We start from the raw sequence: 24,758 nt of genomic DNA, 5'->3' as shown, positions 1-24,758 counted from the left end.
AGGTATATAATAATCAGTATGGGGAGCGTGAGCTGTGTGATGTCACCCTTCATATAATATGGATGAGTATCACACATCTGTAGTGTCAGGTATATAATAATCAGTATGGGGAGCGTGAGCTGTGTGATGTCACCCTTCATATAATATGGATGAGTATCACACATCTGTAGTATCAGGTATATAATAATCAGTATGGGGAGCGTGAGCTGTTGTGATGTCACCCATTCATATAATATGGGTGAGTATCACACATCTGTAGTGTCAGGTATATAATAATCAGTATGGGGAGCGTGAGCTGTGTGATGTCACCCTTCATATAATATGGATGAGTATCACACATCTGTAGTGTCAGGTATATAATAATCAGTATGGGGAGCGTGAGCTGTGTGATGTCACCCTTCATATAATATGGATGAGTATCACACATCTGTAGTGTCAGGTATATAATAATCAGTATGGGGAGCGTGAGCTGTGTGATGTCACCCTTCATATAATATGGATGAGTATCACACATCTGTAGTGTCAGGTATATAATAATCAGTATGGGGAGCGTGAGCTGTGTGATGTCACCCTTCATATAATATGGGTGAGTATCACACATCTGTAGTGTCAGGTATATAATAATCAGTATGGGGAGCGTGAGCTGTGTGATGTCACCCTTCATATAATATGGATGAGTATCACACATCTGTAGTGTCAGGTATATAATAATCAGTATGGGGAGCGTGAGCTGTGTGATGTCACCCTTCATATAATATGGATGAGTATCACACATCTGTAGTGTCAGGTATATAATAATCAGTATGGCGAGCGTGAGCTGTGTGATGTCACCCTTCATATAATATGGATGAGTATCACACATCTGTAGTGTCAGGTATATAATGATCAGTATGGGGAGCGTGAGCTGTGTGATGTCATCCTTCATATAATATGGGATGAGTATCACACATCTGTAGTGTCAGGTATATAATAATCAGTATGGGGAGCGTGAGCTGTGTGATGTCATCCTTCATATAATATGGATGAGTATCACACATCTGTAGTGTCAGGTATATAATGATCAGTATGGGGAGCGTGAGCTGTGTGATGTCACCCCTCATATAATATGGATGAGTATCACACATCTGTAGTGTCAGGTATATAATAATCAGTATGGGGAGCGTGAGCTGTGTGATGTCACCCTTCATATAATATGGTGAGTATCACACATCTGTAGTGTCAGGTATATAATAATCAGTATGGGGAGCGTGAGCTGTGTGATGTCATCCTTCATATAATATGGATGAGTATCACACATCTGTAGTGTCAGGTATATAATAATCAGTATGGGGAGCGTGAGCTGTGTGATGTCACCCTTCATATAATATGGATGAGTATCACACATCTGTAGTGTCAGGTATATAATAATCAGTATGGGGAGCGTGAGCTGTGTGATGTCACCCTTCATATAATATGGGTGAGTATCACACATCTGTAGTGTCAGGTATATAATAATCAGTATGGGGAGCGTGAGCTGTGTGATGTCACCCTTCATATAATATGGGTGAGTATCACACATCTGTAGTGTCAGGTATATAATAATCAGTATGGGGAGCGTGAGCTGTGTGATGTCACCCTTCATATAATATGGATGAGTATCACACATCTGTAGTGTCAGGTATATAATAATCAGTATGGGGAGCGTGAGCTGTGTGATGTCACCCTTCATATAATATGGATGAGTATCACACATCTGTAGTGTCAGGTATATAATAATCAGTATGGGGAGCGTGAGCTGTGTGATGTCACCCTTCATATAATATGGATGAGTATCACACATCTGTAGTGTCAGGTATATAATAATCAGTATGGCGAGCGTGAGCTGTGTGATGTCACCCTTCATATAATATGGATGAGTATCACACATCTGTAGTGTCAGGTATATAATAATCAGTATGGCGAGCGTGAGCTGTGTGATGTCACCCTTCATATAATATGGGTGAGTATCACACATCTGTAGTGTCAGGTATATAATAATCAGTATGGGGAGCGTGAGCTGTGTGATGTCACCCTTCATATAATATGGATGAGTATCACACATCTGTAGTGTCAGGTATATAATAATCAGTATGGGGAGCGTGAGCTGTGTGATGTCACCCTTCATATAATATGGATGAGTATCACACATCTGTAGTGTCAGGTATATAATAATCAGTATGGGGAGCGTGAGCTGTGTGATGTCACCCTTCATATAATATGGATGAGTATCACACATCTGTAGTGTCAGGTATATAATAATCAGTATGGCGAGCGTGAGCTGTGTGATGTCACCCTTCATATAATATGGATGAGTATCACACATCTGTAGTGTCAGGTATATAATAATCAGTATGGGGAGCGTGAGCTGTGTGATGTCACCCTTCATATAATATGGATGAGTATCACACATCTGTAGTGTCAGGTATATAATAATCAGTATGGCGAGCGTGAGCTGTGTGATGTCACCCTTCATATAATATGGATGAGTATCACACATCTGTACTGTCAGGTATATAATAATCAGTATGGGGAGCGTGAGCTGTGTGATGTCCACCCTTCATATAATATGGGTGAGTATCACACATCTGTAGTGTCAGGTATATAATAATCAGTATGGGGAGCGTGAGCTGTGTGATGTCATCCTTCATATAATATGGATGAGTATCACACATCTGTAGTGTCAGGTATATAATAATCAGTATGGGGAGCGTGAGCTGTGTGATGTCACCCTTCATATAATATGGATGAGTATCACACATCTGTAGTGTTAGGTATATAATAATCAGTATGGGGAGCGTGAGCTGTGTGATGTCACCCTTCATATAATATGGATGAGTATCACACATCTGTAGTGTCAGGTATATAATAATCAGTATGGGGAGCGTGAGCTGTGTGATGTCACCCTTCATATAATATGGATGAGAATCACACATCTGTAGTGTCAGGTATATAATAATCAGTATGGGGAGCGTGAGCTGTGTGATGCCACCCTTCATATAATATGGATGAGTATCACACATCTGTAGTGTCAGGTATATAATAATCAGTATGGGGAGCGTGAGCTGTGTGATGCCACCCCTTCATATAATATGGATGAGTATCACACATCTGTAGTGTCAGGTATATAATAATCAGTATGGGGAGCGTGAGCTGTGTGATGTCACCCTTCATATAATATGGGTGAGTATCACACATCTGTAGTGTCAGGTATATAATAATCAGTGTGGGGAGCGTGAGCTGTGTGATGTCACCCTTCATATAATATGGGTGAGTATCACACATCTGTAGTGTCAGGTATATAATAATCAGTATGGGGAGCGTGAGCTGTGTGATGTCACCCTTCATATAATATGGGTGAGTATCACACATCTGTAGTGTCAGGTATATAATAATCAGTATGGGGAGCGTGAGCTGTGTGATGCCACCCTTCATATAATATGGATGAGTATCACACATCTGTAGTGTCAGGTATATAATAATCAGTATGGGGGAGCGTGAGCTGTGTGATGTCACCCTTCATATAATATGGGTGAGTATCACACATCTGTAGTGTCAGGTATATAATAATCAGTATGGGGAGCGTGAGCTGTGTGATGTCATCCTTCATATAATATGGGTGAGTATCACACATCTGTAGTGTCAGGTATATAATAATCAGTATGGGGAGCGTGAGCTGTGTGATGTCACCCTTCATTTAATATGGGTGAGTATCACACATCTGTAGTGTCAGGTATATAATAATCAGTATGGGGAGCGTGAGCTGTGTGATGTCACCCTTCATATAATATGGATGAGTATCACACATCTGTAGTGTCAGGTATATAATAATCAGTATGGGGAGCGTGAGCTGTGTGATGTCACCCTTCATATAATATGGATGAGTATCAGACATCTGTAGTGTCAGGTATATAATAATCAGTATGGGGAGCGTGAGCTGTGTGATGTCATCCTTCATATAATATGGATGAGTATCACACATCTGTAGTGTCAGGTATATAATAATCAGTATGGGGAGCGTGAGCTGTGTGATGTCATCCTTCATATAATATGGGTGAGTATCACACATCTGTAGTGTCAGGTATATAATAATCAGTATGGGGAGCGTGAGCTGTGTGATGTCACCCTTCATATAATATGGGTGAGTATCACACATCTGTAGTGTCAGGTATATAATAATCAGTATGGGGAGCGTGAGCTGTGTGATGTCACCCTTCATATAATATGGATGAGTATCACACATCTGTAGTGTCAGGTATATAATAATCAGTATGGCGAGCGTGAGCTGTGTGATGTCACCCTTCATATAATATGGATGAGTATCACACATCTGTAATGTCAGGTATATAATAATCAGTATGGGGAGCGTGAGCTGTGTGATGTCACCCTTCATATAATATGGATGAGTATCACACATCTGTAGTGTTAGGTATATAATAATCAGTATGGGGAGCGTGAGCTGTGTGATGTCACCCTTCATATAATATGGATGAGTATCACACATCTGTAGTGTCAGGTATATAATAATCAGTATGGGAGCGTGAGCTGTGTGATGTCACCCTTCATATAATATGGATGAGTATCACACATCTGTAGTGTTAGGTATATAATAATCAGTATGGGGAGCGTGAGCTGTGTGATGTCACCCTTCATATAATATGGATGAGTATCACACATCTGTAGTGTCAGGTATATAATAATCAGTATGGGGAGCGTGAGCTGTGTGATGTCACCCTATATATAATATGGGTGAGTATCACACATCTGTAGTGTCAGGTATATAATAATCAGTATGGGGAGCGTGAGCTGTGTGATGTCACCCTTCATATAATATGGATGAGTATCACACATCTGTAGTGTTAGGTATATAATAATCAGTATGGCGAGCGTGAGCTGTGTGATGTCACCCTTCATATAATATGGATGAGTATCACACATCTGTAGTGTCAGGTATATAATAATCAGTATGGGGAGCGTGAGCTGTGTGATGTCACCCTTCATATAATATGGGTGAGTATCACACATCTGTAGTGTCAGGTATATAGTAATTCAGTATGGGGAGCGTGAGCTGTGTGATGTCACCCTTCATATAATATGGATGAGTATCACACATCTGTAGTGTCAGGTATATAATAATCAGTATGGGAAGCGTGAGCTGTGTGATGTCACCCTTCATATAATATGGATGAGTATCACACATCTGTAGTGTCAGGTATATAATAATCAGTATGGGGAGCGTGAGCTGTGTGATGCCACCCTTCATATAATATGGATGAGTATCACACATCTGTAGTGTCAGGTATATAATAATCAGTATGGGGAGCGTGAGCTGTGTGATGTCACCCTTCATATAATATGGGTGAGTATCACACATCTGTAGTGTCAGGTATATAATAATCAGTGTGGGGAGCGTGAGCTGTGTGATGTCATCCTTCATATAATATGGGTGAGTATCACACATCTGTAGTGTCAGGTATATAATAATCAGTATGGGGAGCGTGAGCTGTGTGATGTCACCCTTCATATAATATGGGTGAGTATCACACATCTGTAGTGTCAGGTATATAATAATCAGTATGGGGAGCGTGAGCTGTGTGATGTCACCCTTCATATAATATGGATGAGTATCACACATCTGTAGTGTCAGGTATATAATAATCAGTATGGGGAGCGTGAGCTGTGTGATGTCACCCTTCATATAATATGGATGAGTATCAGACATCTGTAGTGTCAGGTATATAATAATCAGTATGGGGAGCGTGAGCTGTGTGATGTCATCCTTCATATAATATGGATGAGTATCACACATCTGTAGTGTCAGGTATATAATAATCAGTATGGGGAGCGTGAGCTGTGTGATGTCATCCTTCATATAATATGGGTGAGTATCACACATCTCTAGTGTCAGGTATATAATAATCAGTATGGGGAGCGTGAGCTGTGTGATGTCACCCTTCATATAATATGGGTGAGTATCACACATCTGTAGTGTCAGGTATATAATAATCAGTATGGGGGAGCGTGAGCTGTGTGATGTCACCCTTCATATAATATGGATGAGTATCACACATCTGTAGTGTCAGGTATATAATAATCAGTATGGCGAGCGTGAGCTGTGTGATGTCACCCTTCATATAATATGGATGAGTATCACACATCTGTAATGTCAGGTATATAATAATCAGTATGGGGAGCGTGAGCTGTGTGATGTCACCCTTCATATAATATGGATGAGTATCACACATCTGTAGTGTTAGGTATATAATAATCAGTATGGGGAGCGTGAGCTGTGTGATGTCACCCTTCATATAATATGGATGAGTATCACACATCTGTAGTGTCAGGTATATAATAATCAGTATGGGGAGCGTGAGCTGTGTGATGTCACCCTTCATATAATATGGATGAGTATCACACATCTGTAGTGTTAGGTATATAATAATCAGTATGGGGAGCGTGAGCTGTGTGATGTCACCCTTCATATAATATGGATGAGTATCACACATCTGTCGTGTTAGGTATATAATAATCAGTATGGGGAGCGTGAGCTGTGTGATGTCACCCTTCATATAATATGGATGAGTATCAGACATCTGTAGTGTCAGGTATATAATAATCAGTATGGGGAGCGTGAGCTGTGTGATGTCACCCTTCATATAATATGGGTGAGTATCACACATCTGTAGTGTCAGGTATATAATAATCAGTATGGGGAGCGTGAGCTGTGTGATGTCACCCTTCATATAATATGGATGAGTATCACACATCTGTAGTGTCAGGTATATAATAATCAGTATGGGGAGCGTGAGCTGTGTGATGTCACCCTTCATATAATATGGATGAGTATCACACATCTGTAGTGTTAGGTATATAATAATCAGTATGGGGAGCGTGAGCTGTGTGATGTCACCCTTCATATAATATGGATGAGTATCAGACATCTGTAGTGTCAGGTATATAATAATCAGTATGGCGAGCGTGAGCTGTGTGATGTCACCCTTCATATAATATGGATGAGTATCACACATCTGTAGTGTCAGGTATATAATAATCAGTATGGGGGAGCGTGAGCTGTGTGATGTCACCCTTCATATAATATGGATGAGTATCACACATCTGTAGTGTCAGGTATATAATAATCAGTATGGGGAGCGTGAGCTGTGTGATGTCACCCTTCATATAATATGGATGAGTATCACACATCTGTAGTGTCAGGTATATAATAATCAGTATGGGGAGCGTGAGCTGTGTGATGTCATCCTTCATATAATATGGATGAGTATCACACATCTGTAGTGTCAGGTATATAATAATCAGTATGGGGAGCGTGAGCTGTGTGATGTCACCCTTCATATAATATGGATGAGTATCACACATCTGTAGTGTCAGGTATATAATAATCAGTATGGGAAGCGTGAGCTGTGTGATGTCACCCTTCATATAATATGGATGAGTATCACACATCTGTAGTGTCAGGTATATAATAATCAGTATGGGGAGCGTGAGCTGTGTGATGTCACCCTTCATATAATATGGGTGAGTATCACACATCTGTAGTGTCAGGTATATAATAATCAGTATGGGGAGCGTGAGCTGTGTGATGTCACCCTTCATATAATATGGGTGAGTATCACACATCTGTAGTGTCAGGTATATAATAATCAGTATGGCGAGCGTGAGCTGTGTGATGTCATCCTTCATATAATATGGATGAGTATCACACATCTGTAGTGTCAGGTATATAATAATCAGTATGGGGAGCGTGAGCTGTGTGATGTCACCCTTCATATAATATGGGTGAGTATCACACATCTGTAGTGTCAGGTATATAATAATCAGTATGGGGAGCGTGAGCTGTGTGATGTCACCCTTCATATAATATGGATGAGTATCACACATCTGTAGTGTCAGGTATATAATAATCAGTATGGGGAGCGTGAGCTGTGTGATGTCACCCTTCATATAATATGGGTGAGTATCACACATCTGTAGTGTCAGGTATATAATAATCAGTATGGGGAGCGTGAGCTGTGTGATGTCACCCTTCATATAATATGGATGAGGATCAGACATCTGTAGTGTCAGGTATATAATAATCAGTATGGCGAGCGTGAGCTGTGTGATGTCATCCTTCATATAATATGGATGAGTATCACACATCTGTAGTGTCAGGTATATAATAATCAGTATGGGGAGCGTGAGCTGTGTGATGTCACCCTTCATATAATATGGGTGAGTATCACACATCTGTAGTGTCAGGTATATAATAATCAGTATGGGGAGCGTGAGCTGTGTGATGTCACCCTTCATATAATATGGATGAGTATCAGACATCTGTAGTGTCAGGTATATAATAATCAGTATGGCGAGCGTGAGCTGTGTGATGTCACCCTTCATATAATATGGATGAGTATCACACATCTGTAGTGTCAGGTATATAATAATCAGTATGGGGAGCGTGAGCTGTGTGATGTCACCCTTCATATAATATGGATGAGTATCAGACATCTGTAGTGTCAGGTATATAATAATCAGTATGGGGAGCGTGAGCTGTGTGATGTCACCCTTCATATAATATGGATGAGTATCACACATCTGTAGTGTCAGGTATATAGTAATCAGTATGGGGAGCGTGATCTGTGTGATGTCACTCTTCATATAATATGGATGAGTATCACACATCTGTAGTGTCAGGTATATAGTAATCAGTATGGGGAGCGTGATCTGTGTGATGTCACCCTTCATATAATATGGATGAGTATCACACATCTGTAGTGTCAGGTATATAGTAATCAGTATGGGGAGCGTGATCTGTGTGATGTCACCCTTCATATAATATGGATGAGTATCACACATCTGTAGTGTCAGGTATATAGTAATCAGTATGGGGAGCGTGATCTGTGTGATGTCACTCTTCATATAATATGGATGAGTATCACACATCTGTAGTGTCAGGTATATAGTAATCAGTATGGCGAGCGTGATCTGTGTGATGTCACCCTTCATATAATATGGATGAGTATCACACATCTGTAGTGTCAGGTATATAGTAATCAGTATGGGGAGCGTGAGCTGTGTGATGTCACCCTTCATATAATATGGATGAGTATCACACATCTGTAGTGTCAGGTATATAATAATCAGTATGGGGAGCGTGAGCTGTGTGATGTCACCCTTCATATAATATGGGTGAGTATCAGACATCTGTAGTGTCAGGTATATAATAATCAGTATGGGGAGCGTGAGCTGTGTGATGTCACCCTTCATATAATATGGGTGAGTATCACACATCTGTAGTGTCAGGTATATAATAATCAGTATGGGGAGCGTGAGCTGTGTGATGTCACTCTTCATATAATATGGATGAGTATCACACATCTGTAGTGTCAGGTATATAATAATCAGTATGGGGAGCGTGAGCTGTGTGATGTCACCCTTCATATAATATGGGTGAGTATCACACATCTGTAGTGTTAGGTGTATAATAATCAGAATGGGGAGCGTGAGCTGTGTGATGTCACCCTTCATATAATATGGATGAGTATCACACATCTGTAGTGTCAGGTATATAATAATCAGTATGGGGAGCGTGAGCTGTGTGATGTCACCCTTCATATAATATGGATGAGTATCACACATCTGTAGTGTCAGGTGTATAATAATCAGTATGGGGAGCGTGAGCTGTGTGATGTCACCCTTCATATAATATGGATGAGTATCACACATCTGTAGTGTCAGGTATATAGTAATCAGTATGGGGAGCGTGAGCTGTGTGATGTCACCCTTCATATAATATGGATGAGTATCACACATCTGTAGTGTCAGGTATATAATAATCAGTATGGGAAGCGTGAGCTGTGTGATGTCACCCTTCATATAATATGGGTGAGTATCACACATCTGTAGTGTCAGGTATATAATAATCAGTATGGGGAGCGTGAGCTGTGTGATGTCACCCTTCATATAATATGGATGAGTATCACACATCTGTAGTGTCAGGTATATAATAATCAGTATGGGGAGCGTGAGCTGTGTGATGTCACCCTTCTTATAATATGGATGAGTATCACACATCTGTAATGTCAGGTATATAATAATCAGTATGGGGAGCGTGAGCTGTGTGATGTCACCCTTCATATAATATGGATGAGTATCACACATCTGTAGTGTCAGGTATATAGTAATCAGTATGGGGAGCGTGAGCTGCGTGATGTCACCCTTCATATAATATGGGTGAGTATCACACATCTGTAGTGTCAGGTATATAATAATCAGTATGGGGAGCGTGAGCTGTGTGATGTCACCCTTCATATAATATGGATGAGTATCACACATCTGTAGTGTCAGGTATATAATAATCAGTATGGGGAGCGTGAGCTGTGTGATGTCACCCTTCATATAATATGGATGAGTATCACACATCTGTAGTGTCAGGTATATAATAATCAGTATGGGGAGCGTGAGCTGTGTGATGTCACCCTTCATATAATATGGGTGAGTATCACACATCTGTAGTGTCAGGTATATAGTAATCAGTATGGGGAGCGTGAGCTGTGTGATGTCACCCTTCATATAATATGGGTGAGTATCACACATCTGTAGTGTCAGGTATATAATAATCAGTATGGGGAGCGTGATCTGTGTGATGTCACCCTTCATATAATATGGGTGAGTATCACACATCTGTAGTGTCAGGTATATAATAATCAGTATGGGGAGCGTGAGCTGTGTGATGTCACTCTTCATATAATATGGATGAGTATCACACATCTGTAGTGTCAGGTATATAATAATCAGTATGGGGAGCGTGAGCTGTGTGATGTCACCCTTCATATAATATGGGTGAGTATCACACATCTGTAGTGTTAGGTGTATAATAATCAGAATGGGGAGCGTGAGCTGTGTGATGTCACCCTTCATATAATATGGATGAGTATCACACATCTGTAGTGTCAGGTATATAATAATCAGTATGGGGAGCGTGAGCTGTGTGATGTCACCCTTCATATAATATGGATGAGTATCACACATCTGTAGTGTCAGGTGTATAATAATCAGTATGGGGAGCGTGAGCTGTGTGATGTCACCCTTCATATAATATGGATGAGTATCACACATCTGTAGTGTCAGGTATATAGTAATCAGTATGGGGAGCGTGAGCTGTGTGATGTCACCCTTCATATAATATGGATGAGTATCACACATCTGTAGTGTCAGGTATATAATAATCAGTATGGGAAGCGTGAGCTGTGTGATGTCACCCTTCATATAATATGGGTGAGTATCACACATCTGTAGTGTCAGGTATATAATAATCAGTATGGGGAGCGTGAGCTGTGTGATGTCACCCTTCATATAATATGGATGAGTATCACACATCTGTAGTGTCAGGTATATAATAATCAGTATGGGGAGCGTGAGCTGTGTGATGTCACCCTTCTTATAATATGGATGAGTATCACACATCTGTAATGTCAGGTATATAATAATCAGTATGGGGAGCGTGAGCTGTGTGATGTCACCCTTCATATAATATGGATGAGTATCACACATCTGTAGTGTCAGGTATATAGTAATCAGTATGGGGAGCGTGAGCTGCGTGATGTCACCCTTCATATAATATGGGTGAGTATCACACATCTGTAGTGTCAGGTATATAATAATCAGTATGGGGAGCGTGAGCTGTGTGATGTCACCCTTCATATAATATGGATGAGTATCACACATCTGTAGTGTCAGGTATATAATAATCAGTATGGGGAGCGTGAGCTGTGTGATGTCACCCTTCATATAATATGGATGAGTATCACACATCTGTAGTGTCAGGTATATAATAATCAGTATGGGGAGCGTGAGCTGTGTGATGTCACCCTTCATATAATATGGGTGAGTATCACACATCTGTAGTGTCAGGTATATAGTAATCAGTATGGGGAGCGTGAGCTGTGTGATGTCACCCTTCATATAATATGGGTGAGTATCACACATCTGTAGTGTCAGGTATATAATAATCAGTATGGGGAGCGTGATCTGTGTGATGTCACCCTTCATATAATATGGATGAGTATCACACATCTGTAGTGTCAGGTATATAATAATCAGTATGGGGAGCGTGAGCTGTGTGATGACACCCTTCATATAATATGGATGAGTATCAGACATCTGTAGTGTCAGGTATATAATAATCAGTATGGGGAGCGTGAGCTGTGTGATGTCACCCTTCATATAATATGGGTGAGTATCACACATCTGTAGTGTCAGGTATATAATAATCAGTATGGGGAGCGTGAGCTGTGTGATGTCACCCTTCATATAATATGGATGAGTATCAGACATCTGTAGTGTCAGGTATATAATAATCAGTATGGGGAGCGTGAGCTGTGTGATGTCACCCTTCATATAATATGGGTGAGTATCACACATCTGTAGTGTCAGGTGTATAATAATCAGTATGGGGAGCGTGAGCTGTGTGATGTCACCCTTCATATAATATGGGTGAGTATCACACATCTGTAGTGTCAGGTATATAATAATCAGTATGGGGAGCGTGAGCTGTGTGATGTCACCCTTCATATAATATGGATGAGTATCAGACATCTGTAGTGTCAGGTATATAATAATCAGTATGGGGAGCGTGAGCTGTGTGATGTCACCCTTCATATAATATGGGTGAGTATCACACATCTGTAGTGTCAGGTGTATAATAATCAGTATGGGGAGCGTGAGCTGTGTGATGTCACCCTTCATATAATATGGGTGAGTATCACACATCTGTAGTGTCAGGTATATAATAATCAGTATGGGGAGCGTGAGCTGTGTGATGTCACCCATCATATAATATGGATGAGTATCACACATCTGCAGTGTCAGGTATATAATAATCAGTATGGTGAGCGTGAGCTGTGTGATGTCACCCTTCATATAATATGGATGAGTATCAGACATCTGTAGTGTCAGGTATATAATAATCAGTATGGGGAGCGTGAGCTGTGTGATGTCACCCATCATATAATATGGATGAGTATCACACATCTGTAGTGTCAGGTATATAATAATCAGTATGGTGAGCGTGAGCTGTGTGATGTCACCCTTCATATAATATGGATGAGTATCAGACATCTGTAGTGTCAGGTATATAATAATCAGTATGGGGAGCGTGAGCTGTGTGATGTCACCCTTCATATAATATGGATGAGTATCAGACATCTGTAGTGTCAGGTATATAATAATCAGTATGGGGAGCGTGAGCTGTGTGATGTCATCCTTCATATAATATGGATGAGTATCACACATCTGTAGTGTCAGGTATATAATAATCAGTATGGGGAGCGTGAGCTGTGTGATGTCACCCTTCATATAATATGGATGAGTATCACACATCTGTAGTGTCAGGTATATAATAATCAGTATGGGGAGCGTGAGCTGTGTGATGTCACCCTTCTTATAATATGGATGAGTATCACACATCTGTAGTGTCAGGTATATAATAATCAGTATGGGGAGCGTGAGCTGTGTGATGTCACCCTTCATATAATATGGATGAGTATCACACATCTGTAGTGTCAGGTATATAATAATCAGTATGGCGAGCGTGAGCTGTGTGATGTCACCCTTCATATAATATGGGTGAGTATCAGACATCTGTAGTGTCAGGTATATAATAATCAGTATGGCGAGCTTCTATTTCTCCTCTCTGTTGAAGAGATTTTGTCTTGTAGAGTTTAGATTATAATCTTTGATAATCTCAGGGGCGTTTCCAGAGATTCTTGTCTGGGGGTGTGTCCTTGTTCCTCTTCATGACATTGACCAATCATAAGCAGGTAAGAACACACAGGGGTAAATATGGCCAGTGGGTAGAGCAGGCTTTCTGCTGTGAGGCTTGTAGTGACCTCAGTGCGGAGAGTGCAGCTGAGATTACAGCAGTGCTGGGACTGGTGCAGCACTGCGTTATCTCATTACAAACAGGGCTGCAGAGCGGTCAGCCGTATCCCCTCCCCCCACACTGACTTCTGGGAAATGAAAGGTGGCAGTAATGTCTGCTGTTCCCCCAGCACGTTGTGATCATACAGCTGTGTGTGAGATCAGTGAGGACTGTGACAGTCCATCGCATACCGGAGAAAGCCTGTCCTATGCTATTGTGGGGCCGTGCTATACTATCCCCTGCAGGGCACTGCCTGCTTGTGAAGAAGTACACAGCCGCAATGAAGAATCTCCGATAATGCCCTCGAGCTTATCATAAAATATAACCTAAACTTTAACATCAACTAGTAATAGAGAGAATAGATGGAAAGGTAAAAACGACATTATCCTCCGCTCTGCAGCCACTCCTCCACGATGTGGCCACGTTACCACCCTCACACTGGTGACCGCGGTAAGGGGTGAGCCGGGTGATATAGTGTGACCATATCTGAAGACCATTCAGCCACGTCTATGGGCATCTGCCAGCCACGTCTATAGAAAACCATGGCTAAAGAGTCAATCCAGCCAGGTCTATAGAGATCATCCAGCCACGTCTATAGAGATCATCCAACCGCGTCTATAGAGATCATCCAGCCGCGTCCATAGAGCTCATCCAGTCGCGTCCATAGAGCTCATCCAGCCGCGTCCATAGAGATCATCCAGCCGCGTCCATAGAGCTCATCCAGCCGCGTCCATAGAGATCATCCAGCCGCGTCCATAGAGCTCATCCAGCCGCGTCCATAGAGCTCATCCAGCCGCGTCCATAGAGATCATCCAGCCGCGTCCATAGAGCTCATCCAGCCGCGTCCATAGAGCTCATCCAGCCGCGTCCATAGAGATCATCCAGCCGCGTCCATAGAGATCATCCAGCCGCGTCCATAGAGATCATCCAGCCGCGTCCATAGAGATCATCCAGCCGCGTCCATAGAGATCATCCAGCCGCGTCCATAGAGCTCATCCAGCCGCGTCCATAGAGCTCATCCAGCCGCGTCCATAGAGATCATCCAGCCGCGTCCATAGAGATCATCCAGCCGCGTCCATAGAGATCATCCAGCCGCGTCCATAGAGCTCATCCAGCCGCGTCCATAGAGATCATCCAGCCGCGTCCATAGAGATCATCCAGCCGCCTCCATAGAGCTCATCCAGCCGCGTCCATAGAGCTCATCCAGCCGCGTCCATAGAGATCATCCAGCCGCGTCCATAGAGCTCATCCAGCCGCGTCCATAGAGCTCATCCAGCCGCGTCCACAGAGATCATCCAGCCGCGTCCACAGAGATCATCCAGCCGCGTCCACAGAGCTCATCCAGCCGCGTCCACAGAGCTCATCCAGCCGCGTCCACAGAGATCATCCAGCCGCGTCCACAGAGATCATCCAGCCGCGTCCACAGAGATCATCCAGCCGCGTCCACAGAGATCATCCAGCCGCGTCCACAGAGATCATCCAGCCGCGTCCACAGAGATCATCCAGCCGCGTCCACAGAGATCATCCAGCCGCGTCCACAGAGATCATCCAGCCGCGTCCAGAGATCATCCAGCCGCGTCCACAGAGATCATCCAGCCGCGTCCATAGAGATCATCCAGCCGCGTCCATAGAGATCATCCAGCCGCGTCCATAGAGCTCATCCAGCCGCGTCCATAGAGCTCATCCAGCCGCGTCTATAGAGATCATCCAGCCGCGTCCATAGAGCTCATCCAGCCACGTCCATAGAGCTCATCCAGCCGCGTCTATAGAGATCATCCAGCCGCGTCCATAGAGATCATCCAGCCGCGTCCATAGAGATCATCCAGCCGCGTCCATAGAGATCATCCAGCCACGTCCATAGAGATCATCCAGCCGCGTCCATAGAGCTCATCCAGCCGCGTCCATAGAGATCATCCAGCCGCGTCTATAGAGATCATCCAGCCGCGTCTTCCAGCCACGTCAGTGCTACACCGTGTTCCAACTTATTATGCAAACGGGATTTTTCTATGATTTTCCTAAATGGTCGAGGCGAATAAGTATAATGTAAAAATCATCAGGTTAGAGGATACATCACATTTTATTGGATAAACTTCCCAATGAACTGGATTGTTTTCAAAACTAAGAAAACTCTCAATTATTCTGCATAACAGAAGTTCCCAAATGTTGTATACTGTAGGTTGTAAATAACAGAAGATCATGTGCTCAGAGGCCGCATTTACTGACATCAAAAGATTTTCCAATCAAATCCCCCTTACCCGGCCAAGTTACATGTAACATCGGACCCTTCACGATCCTCACATCCAATGAATGTGAGATGTGATTGACCTCCAGAGACGCCGGGCGATGTGATCGGCCTCCAGAGCCGCTGGGCGATGTGATCGGCCTCCAGAGCCGCTGGGCGATGTGATCGGCCTCCAGAGCCGCTGGGCGATGTGATCGGCCTCCAGAGCCGCTGGGCGATGTGATCGGCCTTCAGAGCCGCTGGGCGATGTGATCGGCCTCCAGAGCCGCTGGGCGATGTGATCAGCCTCCAGAGTCGCTGGGCGATATGATCGGCCTCCAGAGCCGCTGGGCGATGTGATCGGCCTCCAGAGCCGTTGTGCGATGTGATCGGCCTCCAGAGCCGCTGGGCGATGTGATCGGCCTTCAGAGCCGCTGGGCGATGTGATCGGCCTCCAGAGCCGCTGGGCGATGTGATCGGCCTCCAGAGCCGTTGTGCGATGTGATCGGCCTTCAGAGCCACTGGGTGATGTGATCAGGCTCCCGCCCTCATAGATCTTTTTCTTGAGAATACTCCAAAGGTTCTCAATAGGGTGAAGTGTGGGGAGGCCAGTGGCCTCACCATGAGCGTCTCTCATTTTCTGCCCAAAGCAGCCAGTGACAAAGAGGTCTTCTGTGCAGCAGGAGATGGATCATTGTCAGGATAAAGATGATTTTGCTACAGATGCCCCGGTTCTTCATCTCGTATCATTGAACAAAGTGGTCCGTAGGAAACTCTATATACTTTGCAGAGGCCATTTTCACACCTTCAGTTCAGGGTCCCTAAACGGGCCGACCAGCTCTCTCCGGATGATTCCTGTCCAAAACATGACTCTGCCACCTCCTTATTGATGTTGCAGCCTTATTGCGACATGGTGCCATCCACTACTCCATCCATCTGGACCATCCTGGGTTGTCCATGGCTCATCAGTAAACAAGTGTTTTAGAATTAGTCTTCATATATTCAAACTAAAGAATACAGCAGTAAGCGCTAAGATATACAGTATTATGCAAAGGTTTGGGCGCCCCTGGTCAAAAATGATTGTTATTGTGAACAGTTAAGAAAGCTGAAGATGAAATGATCTTCAAAAGGCCATGAAATTACAGAGGACACATTTCATTTGTATTTTAGGCAGAAAAAGTATTTTCACCTTTTATATTTTAAAAATGGCAAAACAAAATAAAAAATGGGCCAATGCAGAAGTTTGTACACCTTGGAGAGGTGTGTGCTCAGATAACTTTGAGCAGGGTTTCAGACCTACCTTCTTTACCCTGTTATGATTATGGCTTGTTCGTTATTGTTAGGAAAGGCTGGTGATGAAAATTTCCCAGCTTTATAAATCCCAGCCTCTTATAACCTTGTGCCAAAAACAGCAGCCATGGGTTCTTCTAAGCAGCTGCCTAGCACTCTGAAAATGGTGGAGTCCCATAAACCAGGAGCAAGCTACAAGAAGATAGCAAAGCGTTCTCAAGCCGTCCTTTCCTCGGTTCAAAATGTAATTAAGAAATGGCAAGAACAGTGGAGTTGAAGATAATGTCAGACCAAGCAAAAATGTCTGTGTGAGCTGCTCTTAGGATCGCTAGAGAGTAGTGATGAGCAACCCCATGGATATTCAGGTTCGTTGTACCAGCATGGACAAAAAAAATAAATCCGGTTCGGTGGGCAAACATGACCCTGAACAACGAACCAAGGTCTCCCCATTGACTTATCTGTGGTTCGTTGTTCAGGGTCATGTTTGCCCACCGAACCGGATTTATTTTTTTTGTAGTAAGGGCTAGGAGGCTGTAAAGGGAACACGAATGGGTTTAAGAGCAGGACAATTGCGCTGCAAACAAAAGTGGATAGGTAAATGCCTTAAAGGGCTTCTGTCACCCTAATAATTATGGTTACATAGACAGTAAAGGTCCATTTTTGCAGTGATACCACAGAGACGTATTTCAGAGATTCTCCACAGACCAACAATTTAAAAAAGGCTCTTACAGAGCCTGTATTCCCAGTTCACCCACATAGTCAAGACTCCCCCCCCACAGAACCACAATTTGTACAACTTTCCCCTATGTATCAGTATTCCCAGCTCACCCAGTCAAAATATGCAAAGTTGCCCCACAGAGCAACAGTTTTAAAAAAGCCCCTACAGAGTCAATCCACAGCTTCAGCTCGGTGGGGAATTTCAACACCAAACAGCTGGGTCTCAGAATAGCCCGCTGTTGTTTCTCCCTGGCTATGCTGAGCTGAGGTAGGTCGTGCAGGTGTTGCACTGACCGGATGAGGTGGACGAGTTTAGCTTCAGAGGTAGCAAATAAACATCTAAACAAGCCTAATACATATAGGAAACAAGTCCTGTGCACGATGAGTTAATATAGAACCCTACGGCCACAATGATCAAAGTTCTGAAGAAAAAGGTCACAGAATTTCAGGAAAAAAAGCATGGGGCTGGATCAATCATGCTTTGGGGTTGTGTTGCAGCCAATGGCCCGGGAAACATTTCACGGGTAGAGGAAAGAATGGATTCAATGAAATTTCAACAAATTCTTGATACAAACATAATACCATCTGTAAAAAAGCTGGAGGAAAAAATAGGAAAAAGAAGAGAGGATAGCTTCTACAAATGGATAATGATCCTAAGCATGTCAAAATCCACAATAGATGACCTCAAAAAACGCAAGCTAAAGGTTTTACAATGGCCCTCACCGTCCCCTTATCTGAACATCATTGAAAATCTGTGGCGAGACCTCAAAAGAATAATGCATGCAAGACGATACAAGAGTCTCCCAGAACTGGAAGATGAAGCCAAGGAAGAGCAGTGCATGCAAGACGAGCCAGGAATCTCCCAGAACTGGAAGATGTCTCCAAGGAAGAGCAGTGCATGCAAGATGAGCCAGGAATCTCCCAGAACTGGAAGATGTCTCCAAGGAAGAGCAGTGCATGCAAGACGAGCCAGGAATCTCCCAGAACTGGAAGATGTCTCCAAGAAAGAGCAGTGCATGCAAGATGAGCCAGGAATCTCCCAGAACTGGAAGATGTCTCCAAGGAAGAGCAGTGCATGCAAGATGAGCCAGGAATCTCCCAGAACTGGAAGATGTCTCCAAGGAAGAGCAGTGCATGCAAGACGAGCCAGGAATCTCCCAGAACTGGAAGATGTCTCCAAGAAAGAGCAGTGCATGCAAGATGAGCCAGGAATCTCCCAGAACTGGAAGATGTCTCCAAGGAAGAGCAGTGCATGCAAGATGAGCCAGGAATCTCCCAGAACTGGAAGATGTCTCCAAGGAAGAGCAGTGCATGCAAGATGAGCCAGGAATCTCTCAGAACTGGAAGATGAAGCCAAGGAAGAGCAGTGCATGCAAGACGATACAAGAGTCTCCCAGAACTGGAAGATGAAGCCAAGGAAGAGCAGTGCATGCAAGACGAGCCAGGAATCTCCCAGAACTGGACGATGAGCCAGGAATCTCCCAGAACTGGACGATGTCTCCAAGGAAGAGCAGTGCATGCAAGACAAGCCAGGAATCTCCCAGAACTGGACGATGAGCCAGGAATCTCCCAAAACTGGAAGACATCTCCAAAGAAGAGCAGTGCATGCAAGACAAGCCAGGAATCTCCCAGAACTGGCCGATGAGCCAGGAAATCTCCCAGAACTGGAAGACGTTTCCAAGAAAGAGCAGTGCATGCAAGACGAGCAAGCAATCTTCCAGAACTGGAAGACAAGCCAGGAATCTCCCAGAACTGGAAGACATCTCCAAGGAAGAATTTTTGAAAATCTTTGAAACAAGAATTCAAAGACTACTGTCTGCTACAAATGCATTTACAAGCTGTGACCAGGGGTGCTCAGACTTTTGAATGCCACGGTATACGAATATAGAATATATGAAATTTGAACTTCACTAATGCTATATGGAATATACTTAGAACAATGAAAGTACTAAGAGCATAAATTGGCCAATTCAAATGAGCCCATCAACCATGGCAAGGCGGCCTTTCTTTGTGGAACTCTAACTTAATTTCATGCCTGTCTTGGGCTAAAACCTACACATTTAGGGCAGGTAAGAACTGGCAATAATTATAAACACCCTAGGGTTGATGGGAGGAGAGCATGGTCAGAAAAAGAGGCAGTCACCGCCTCCAATAATGCACTACAAAAAACTGACCAGCACCTCCAGACAGAACAAAGCAAGGTATCATAGTATCATAGTTTTTAAGGTTGAAGGGAGACTCTAAGTCCATCTAGTTCACCCCGTAGCCTAACATGTTGATCCAGAGGAAGGCAAAAAACCCCAATGTGGCAAACAAGTTCCAATGGGGAAAAAATGTCCTTCCTTCGTCCACATCCGGCAATCAGACTAGTTCCCTGGATCAATACCCTGTCATAAAATCTAATATACATAACTGGTAATATTACATTTTTCAAGAAAGGCATCCAGGCTCTGCTTAAATTCAGGCATCCAGGCTCTGCTTAAAGGTGCAGCTGTATTTTTTTGTTTGGGTATTATGTAGTCATAGCAGTAGTCATACACTTGCTTGGTTATATTTGGAGGTGCTGGTTAGTTGTTTTTTTCGTCTTCATGGATGTCGGGGCCACTGCAGCCAGTTCGGCATGTGAGCCAAATAGTAGGTTTATGCACAACTGCAGCCTCTGTAGGATCGTACACTTTGAGGATTGCAGACTCCACAGGCGCCAGATACTACTTTGCTGCTTTGTAATGTTTTTTTTTAGTGGCTGCTCTCTTAGGCCGGGGTCACACTAATGTATAGTGTCTGATGCGAGAGGATCGGCAGCGATCTGCTAATAACACTCAGCTCAGACTCTGCTATGAGTCTCAGTCACTGATATGATTCTCTTGTAATTGCGGGGTGGACCACAGATCTCCAGGGTCTGTCTTGGCGTATATCAGACCGATGACATGAGTGCAGTCCGATGGATGGGCAGTATGGAGCAACGCTGATCGGCCCTGTCCCATAGTACACCACTGGAGCGAGTGCAGCCTCGTCTGTGTCATACGGTGGTGTGAGCCCTGAATCAGATGAGTTTATCTGCTGGAAACCTTCCTCATTCTGCCTTTATCTGCACAAATCTGTTTCTGCTGTGTAGGACCACAAATGTCTTCACAGATGATCACATGCACGTTTTTAGTAGAATATCCAGATTTCGCACCATGTACGAGGCTCTGCATTATTTCACGCTTTTCATCTGCAGAGAAAGCTTTTTTTCTTTCTCATATTATTTAATAATGTGGAACGTCCTTTGTAGGCAATGTGTGCACACTGAATATTTGGTGGCAGAAATTTCTGCACCAAATCTGTATTTCTTTATAAAAAAAAATAAATAAAAAAAAACAACAAAAAAAACTAATGCACTACCAGGATGCAGCAAGACTTCCAATAACTGGAGGCATCACAGGTGCAAGAGGAGCAAATCACTCGACCGTTTCCAATGATGGAGGGGTGATTGCTTGATGGTAAAATTGCACACTTGTGGCTTGCATAGGGCACTGTTCACACACACACAGTATCTGGTAAGCAGCCTATTAGTTACGCCCTTCCTATTAGATGCCAGCGGGCTGCACCAGTGCTATATATGTGCTCCCTGCAGGGACAGTGACTATGGTATGCAAGGCCTAACAGAAAGAGGCTGCATCCTGTATAAGACGTTCTGTGCAAAAGAATATATAAATATGAGGTATTGGTCGATGTTATGGCCATAGTACGGAAGCCACAATCCACGTCACGGATCCTCAGTCTTGTGGGTCTCCACACTAATATATATGTATATATAAGATGCAGCTAGGCCTCTTTTTATTAGGCCGTGCATACTATAGTCACTGTCCCTGCATGGAGCACATATATAGCACGGGCGCTGCTGGCATCTAATAGGATAGGTGTAACTAATAGGCTGCTTACCAGATACTGTGTGCCTGTGTGTGTGAACAGTGCCCTATGCAAGCCACAAGTGTCCAATTTTACCATCAAGCAATCACCCCTCCATCATTGGAAACGGTCGAGTGATTTGCTCCTCTTGCACCTGTGATGCCTCTATTTATTGGAGGTTGCTGCATCCTGGCAGTGCATTAGTTTTTTTGGCCCGGGCAGTTTTCATCTGCTGCCATTAGTCAGTGAGTAATTGCAAATCTGTATGTCCTGGCAGAAAAAAAACAACATTTTGCCAAACTGTTTTGGTGCGTTTTTATGCAGTTGAGGTAGAAAAACGCAGTAAAAAAATGAAAGAATTGATGCTGCAAATTTATTTCTGCACCAAAGTTGCAAGGAAAAACAGCAACATGTGCAAAACACTAGAGAATTCTCATTGGCTTTGATGACATAATGATGTTCATACAGTTTTGTGACAAACTTGTACTGAAAAACGTATGAAAACACCCAATAAACCCGCACTGGGTGCACACACCCTTAAGTAGTTTGCCTTTAATTGGAGTCAGCTGGAACTAATTATCCCAGGGGTTTGAGACTGAGGTCATTGATCCCAAGACCCTGAGACACAAAACGTCCAGGAGGTTATGGGAAGAACATTCCCATCTGTAATGTGGAGCACAGCGTATACAGAGCATGTGGCCCTCTCTGTAGAGCGCAGCCAGCCTTATACAGGGCTCATAATCACGTGGGGTGAGCCTAGGAGGCAGACACAAGTGCTGGAGTCGTCACATGAGATCAGGCTTCTGCCCACATTCGTTATTACCTTCTTCCCAGACACTCGCAGCACTGACGAGACATAGGACTGCAAAGAGGGCCAGAAAGAACTAGAGAATAAGGAAAATGAGAGGGAGCAAGGTGAGAAGCAGACAAAACGATTTCTTCCACGAGTTCCCCAAGATATGACTCCTGTCTTCTGTCATTCTTTCCATCTGCTTTTGTTACATCTACTTCTATACTTTGGTTTTCAGGAGACGCCAAGATGTACAGCTCAGACGAAGAGAAAATGGAAGGAAAAATCTCGGAAACTGGTTGCAGTGACCATGATGAGGAAACTTCTGGAGAGAGCTGTGATGAGAACATTCCAGATCAAGGCAACAGCCCGACAAGACCCAGGATAAAGGGAAAGAATGCTTCCCAAGATCCAGGCAGCGGTGGAGCCGGGCCGGCTGGGAAGAGTCGCAGACGCAGGACAGCGTTCACCAGTGAGCAACTCCTGGAGCTGGAAAAAGAATTTCACTGTAAGAAATACCTGTCCCTCACAGAGAGGTCGCAGATCGCCCACACTCTGAAGCTTAGTGAAGTACAGGTGAAAATTTGGTTCCAGAATCGCAGAGCTAAATGGAAACGCATTAAAGCTGGCAATGTCAACAGCCGTGCAGGAGAGCCTGTACGTAACCCAAAAATTGTGGTACCAATCCCTGTGCATGTGAACCGGTTTACTGTCAGGACCCAACAGATGGATGGTGCACGGCCATAGGGAGACAGAAAGCTCACAAAAGGATTACAAACAGGTCATAGGTATCTCAAATTTACAACAAAAGAATTGCATTCGGGAAGGGGTAACCCCCTCACGACCATAAAAAAGGACTAAGCTTAATTGGATTAAAGTTACAATCATCATTAGAAGAACCTGTCCCAAGATAGTGAGCTAGACACATTGAAGAATGGCTATGGTTCTGGTCATATCACATATCGGTCCATGGCAGTGGCCATAGTGGACACCACCGGTCTACATACATGTAACTGTGTGAAGGACTACTAGCAGACACACCATTATTGAGTAGAACATTCAGAATCCCCAATTCTTTCCCAACTCCCCCACTATTCCTCTCTTCATATTCTGTACATCTTTTTGCTGCAAAGTCTCCACCTTGTGGTGACATCTGTCTGCCATGGGAGTGATTACAGGACATCTTCATAGACGATGTGCAGGTGACAACAAAGACTACATAGTGAAATAAGAGCTGCTGTCAGCTGCATAGACTGGGGCGACGGGGTCTACTCCATTCTGTCATTCAGGTTGGCTTCCTTGCTTGAAGATATAACTGTATGTAGCCCCAAGATGTGGAGGCATAAGTAGGAGACATAGTTAATGGAAATAGCCATGATTGAGGAGAGGTCCTTATCTCCCACACGGGAGGGACAGGGGGCAGAACACAAAGTGGAGGTTTTCTTACACAATCGGAGCATGTACATAACTCCACAGTCTGGCCATGCACACATGTTGGGAAGTTCCCAGCTCCTTCAAATATGGGTGGAAGATTCCTTAATAAGGTTTTTCCTTGCACTCTCATCCACAATAAGACATTGCAATCTTATCTCTTTGGCGTCACCTTCTCCTCATTTATTGGTGACGATCCTTGGAATATCTAATACTTTGGATAATCTTTTTTTTACCTCCCTCTTGCTCACCGTTCCCTGGGCCTATCTGCCGACGCAGTGTAGGCCATGGATAAAACTTGTCTAAAGGATCAGATATTGCTCCAGGTTGGTCTACGGAGGGCCCGCGGTGAGGACTATCTATTGCACTGTAACTTGTAGAGGGCTGTCCTGACTTCTTTTCATGTCTGTATCACTAGTTTCACTGAATACATAAAATGTTGTGACTATGATATATATCTATAGTGGATGCTGCTTCTGTAA

At 43.5% G+C, this 24,758-nt stretch overlaps 2 protein-coding genes across 7 annotated transcripts in view; both read left to right on the top strand.

The window, feature by feature from the left end:
- The window catches only part of LOC142243730 (uncharacterized), a 1,240,762-nt gene that overhangs the window by 153,041 nt on the left and 1,062,963 nt on the right, over positions 1–24,758 (top strand). The window lies entirely within an intron of this gene.
- On the top strand, positions 16,844–23,592 carry GBX1 (gastrulation brain homeobox 1). Its single transcript, XM_075315968.1, has 2 exons — positions 16,844–16,922; positions 23,084–23,592. Exons 1-2 carry the CDS (start codon positions 16,844–16,846, stop codon positions 23,590–23,592), a joined length of 588 nt encoding a protein of 195 aa, XP_075172083.1.

The sequence above is a fragment of the Anomaloglossus baeobatrachus genome, chromosome 6, assembly GCF_048569485.1.
Source record: "Anomaloglossus baeobatrachus isolate aAnoBae1 chromosome 6, aAnoBae1.hap1, whole genome shotgun sequence".
NCBI classification, from domain to species: Eukaryota; Metazoa; Chordata; class Amphibia; order Anura; family Aromobatidae; genus Anomaloglossus; species Anomaloglossus baeobatrachus.
Note: the sequence above shows the minus strand (reverse complement) of the source record. Positions and strands in the feature narration are given on the sequence as shown.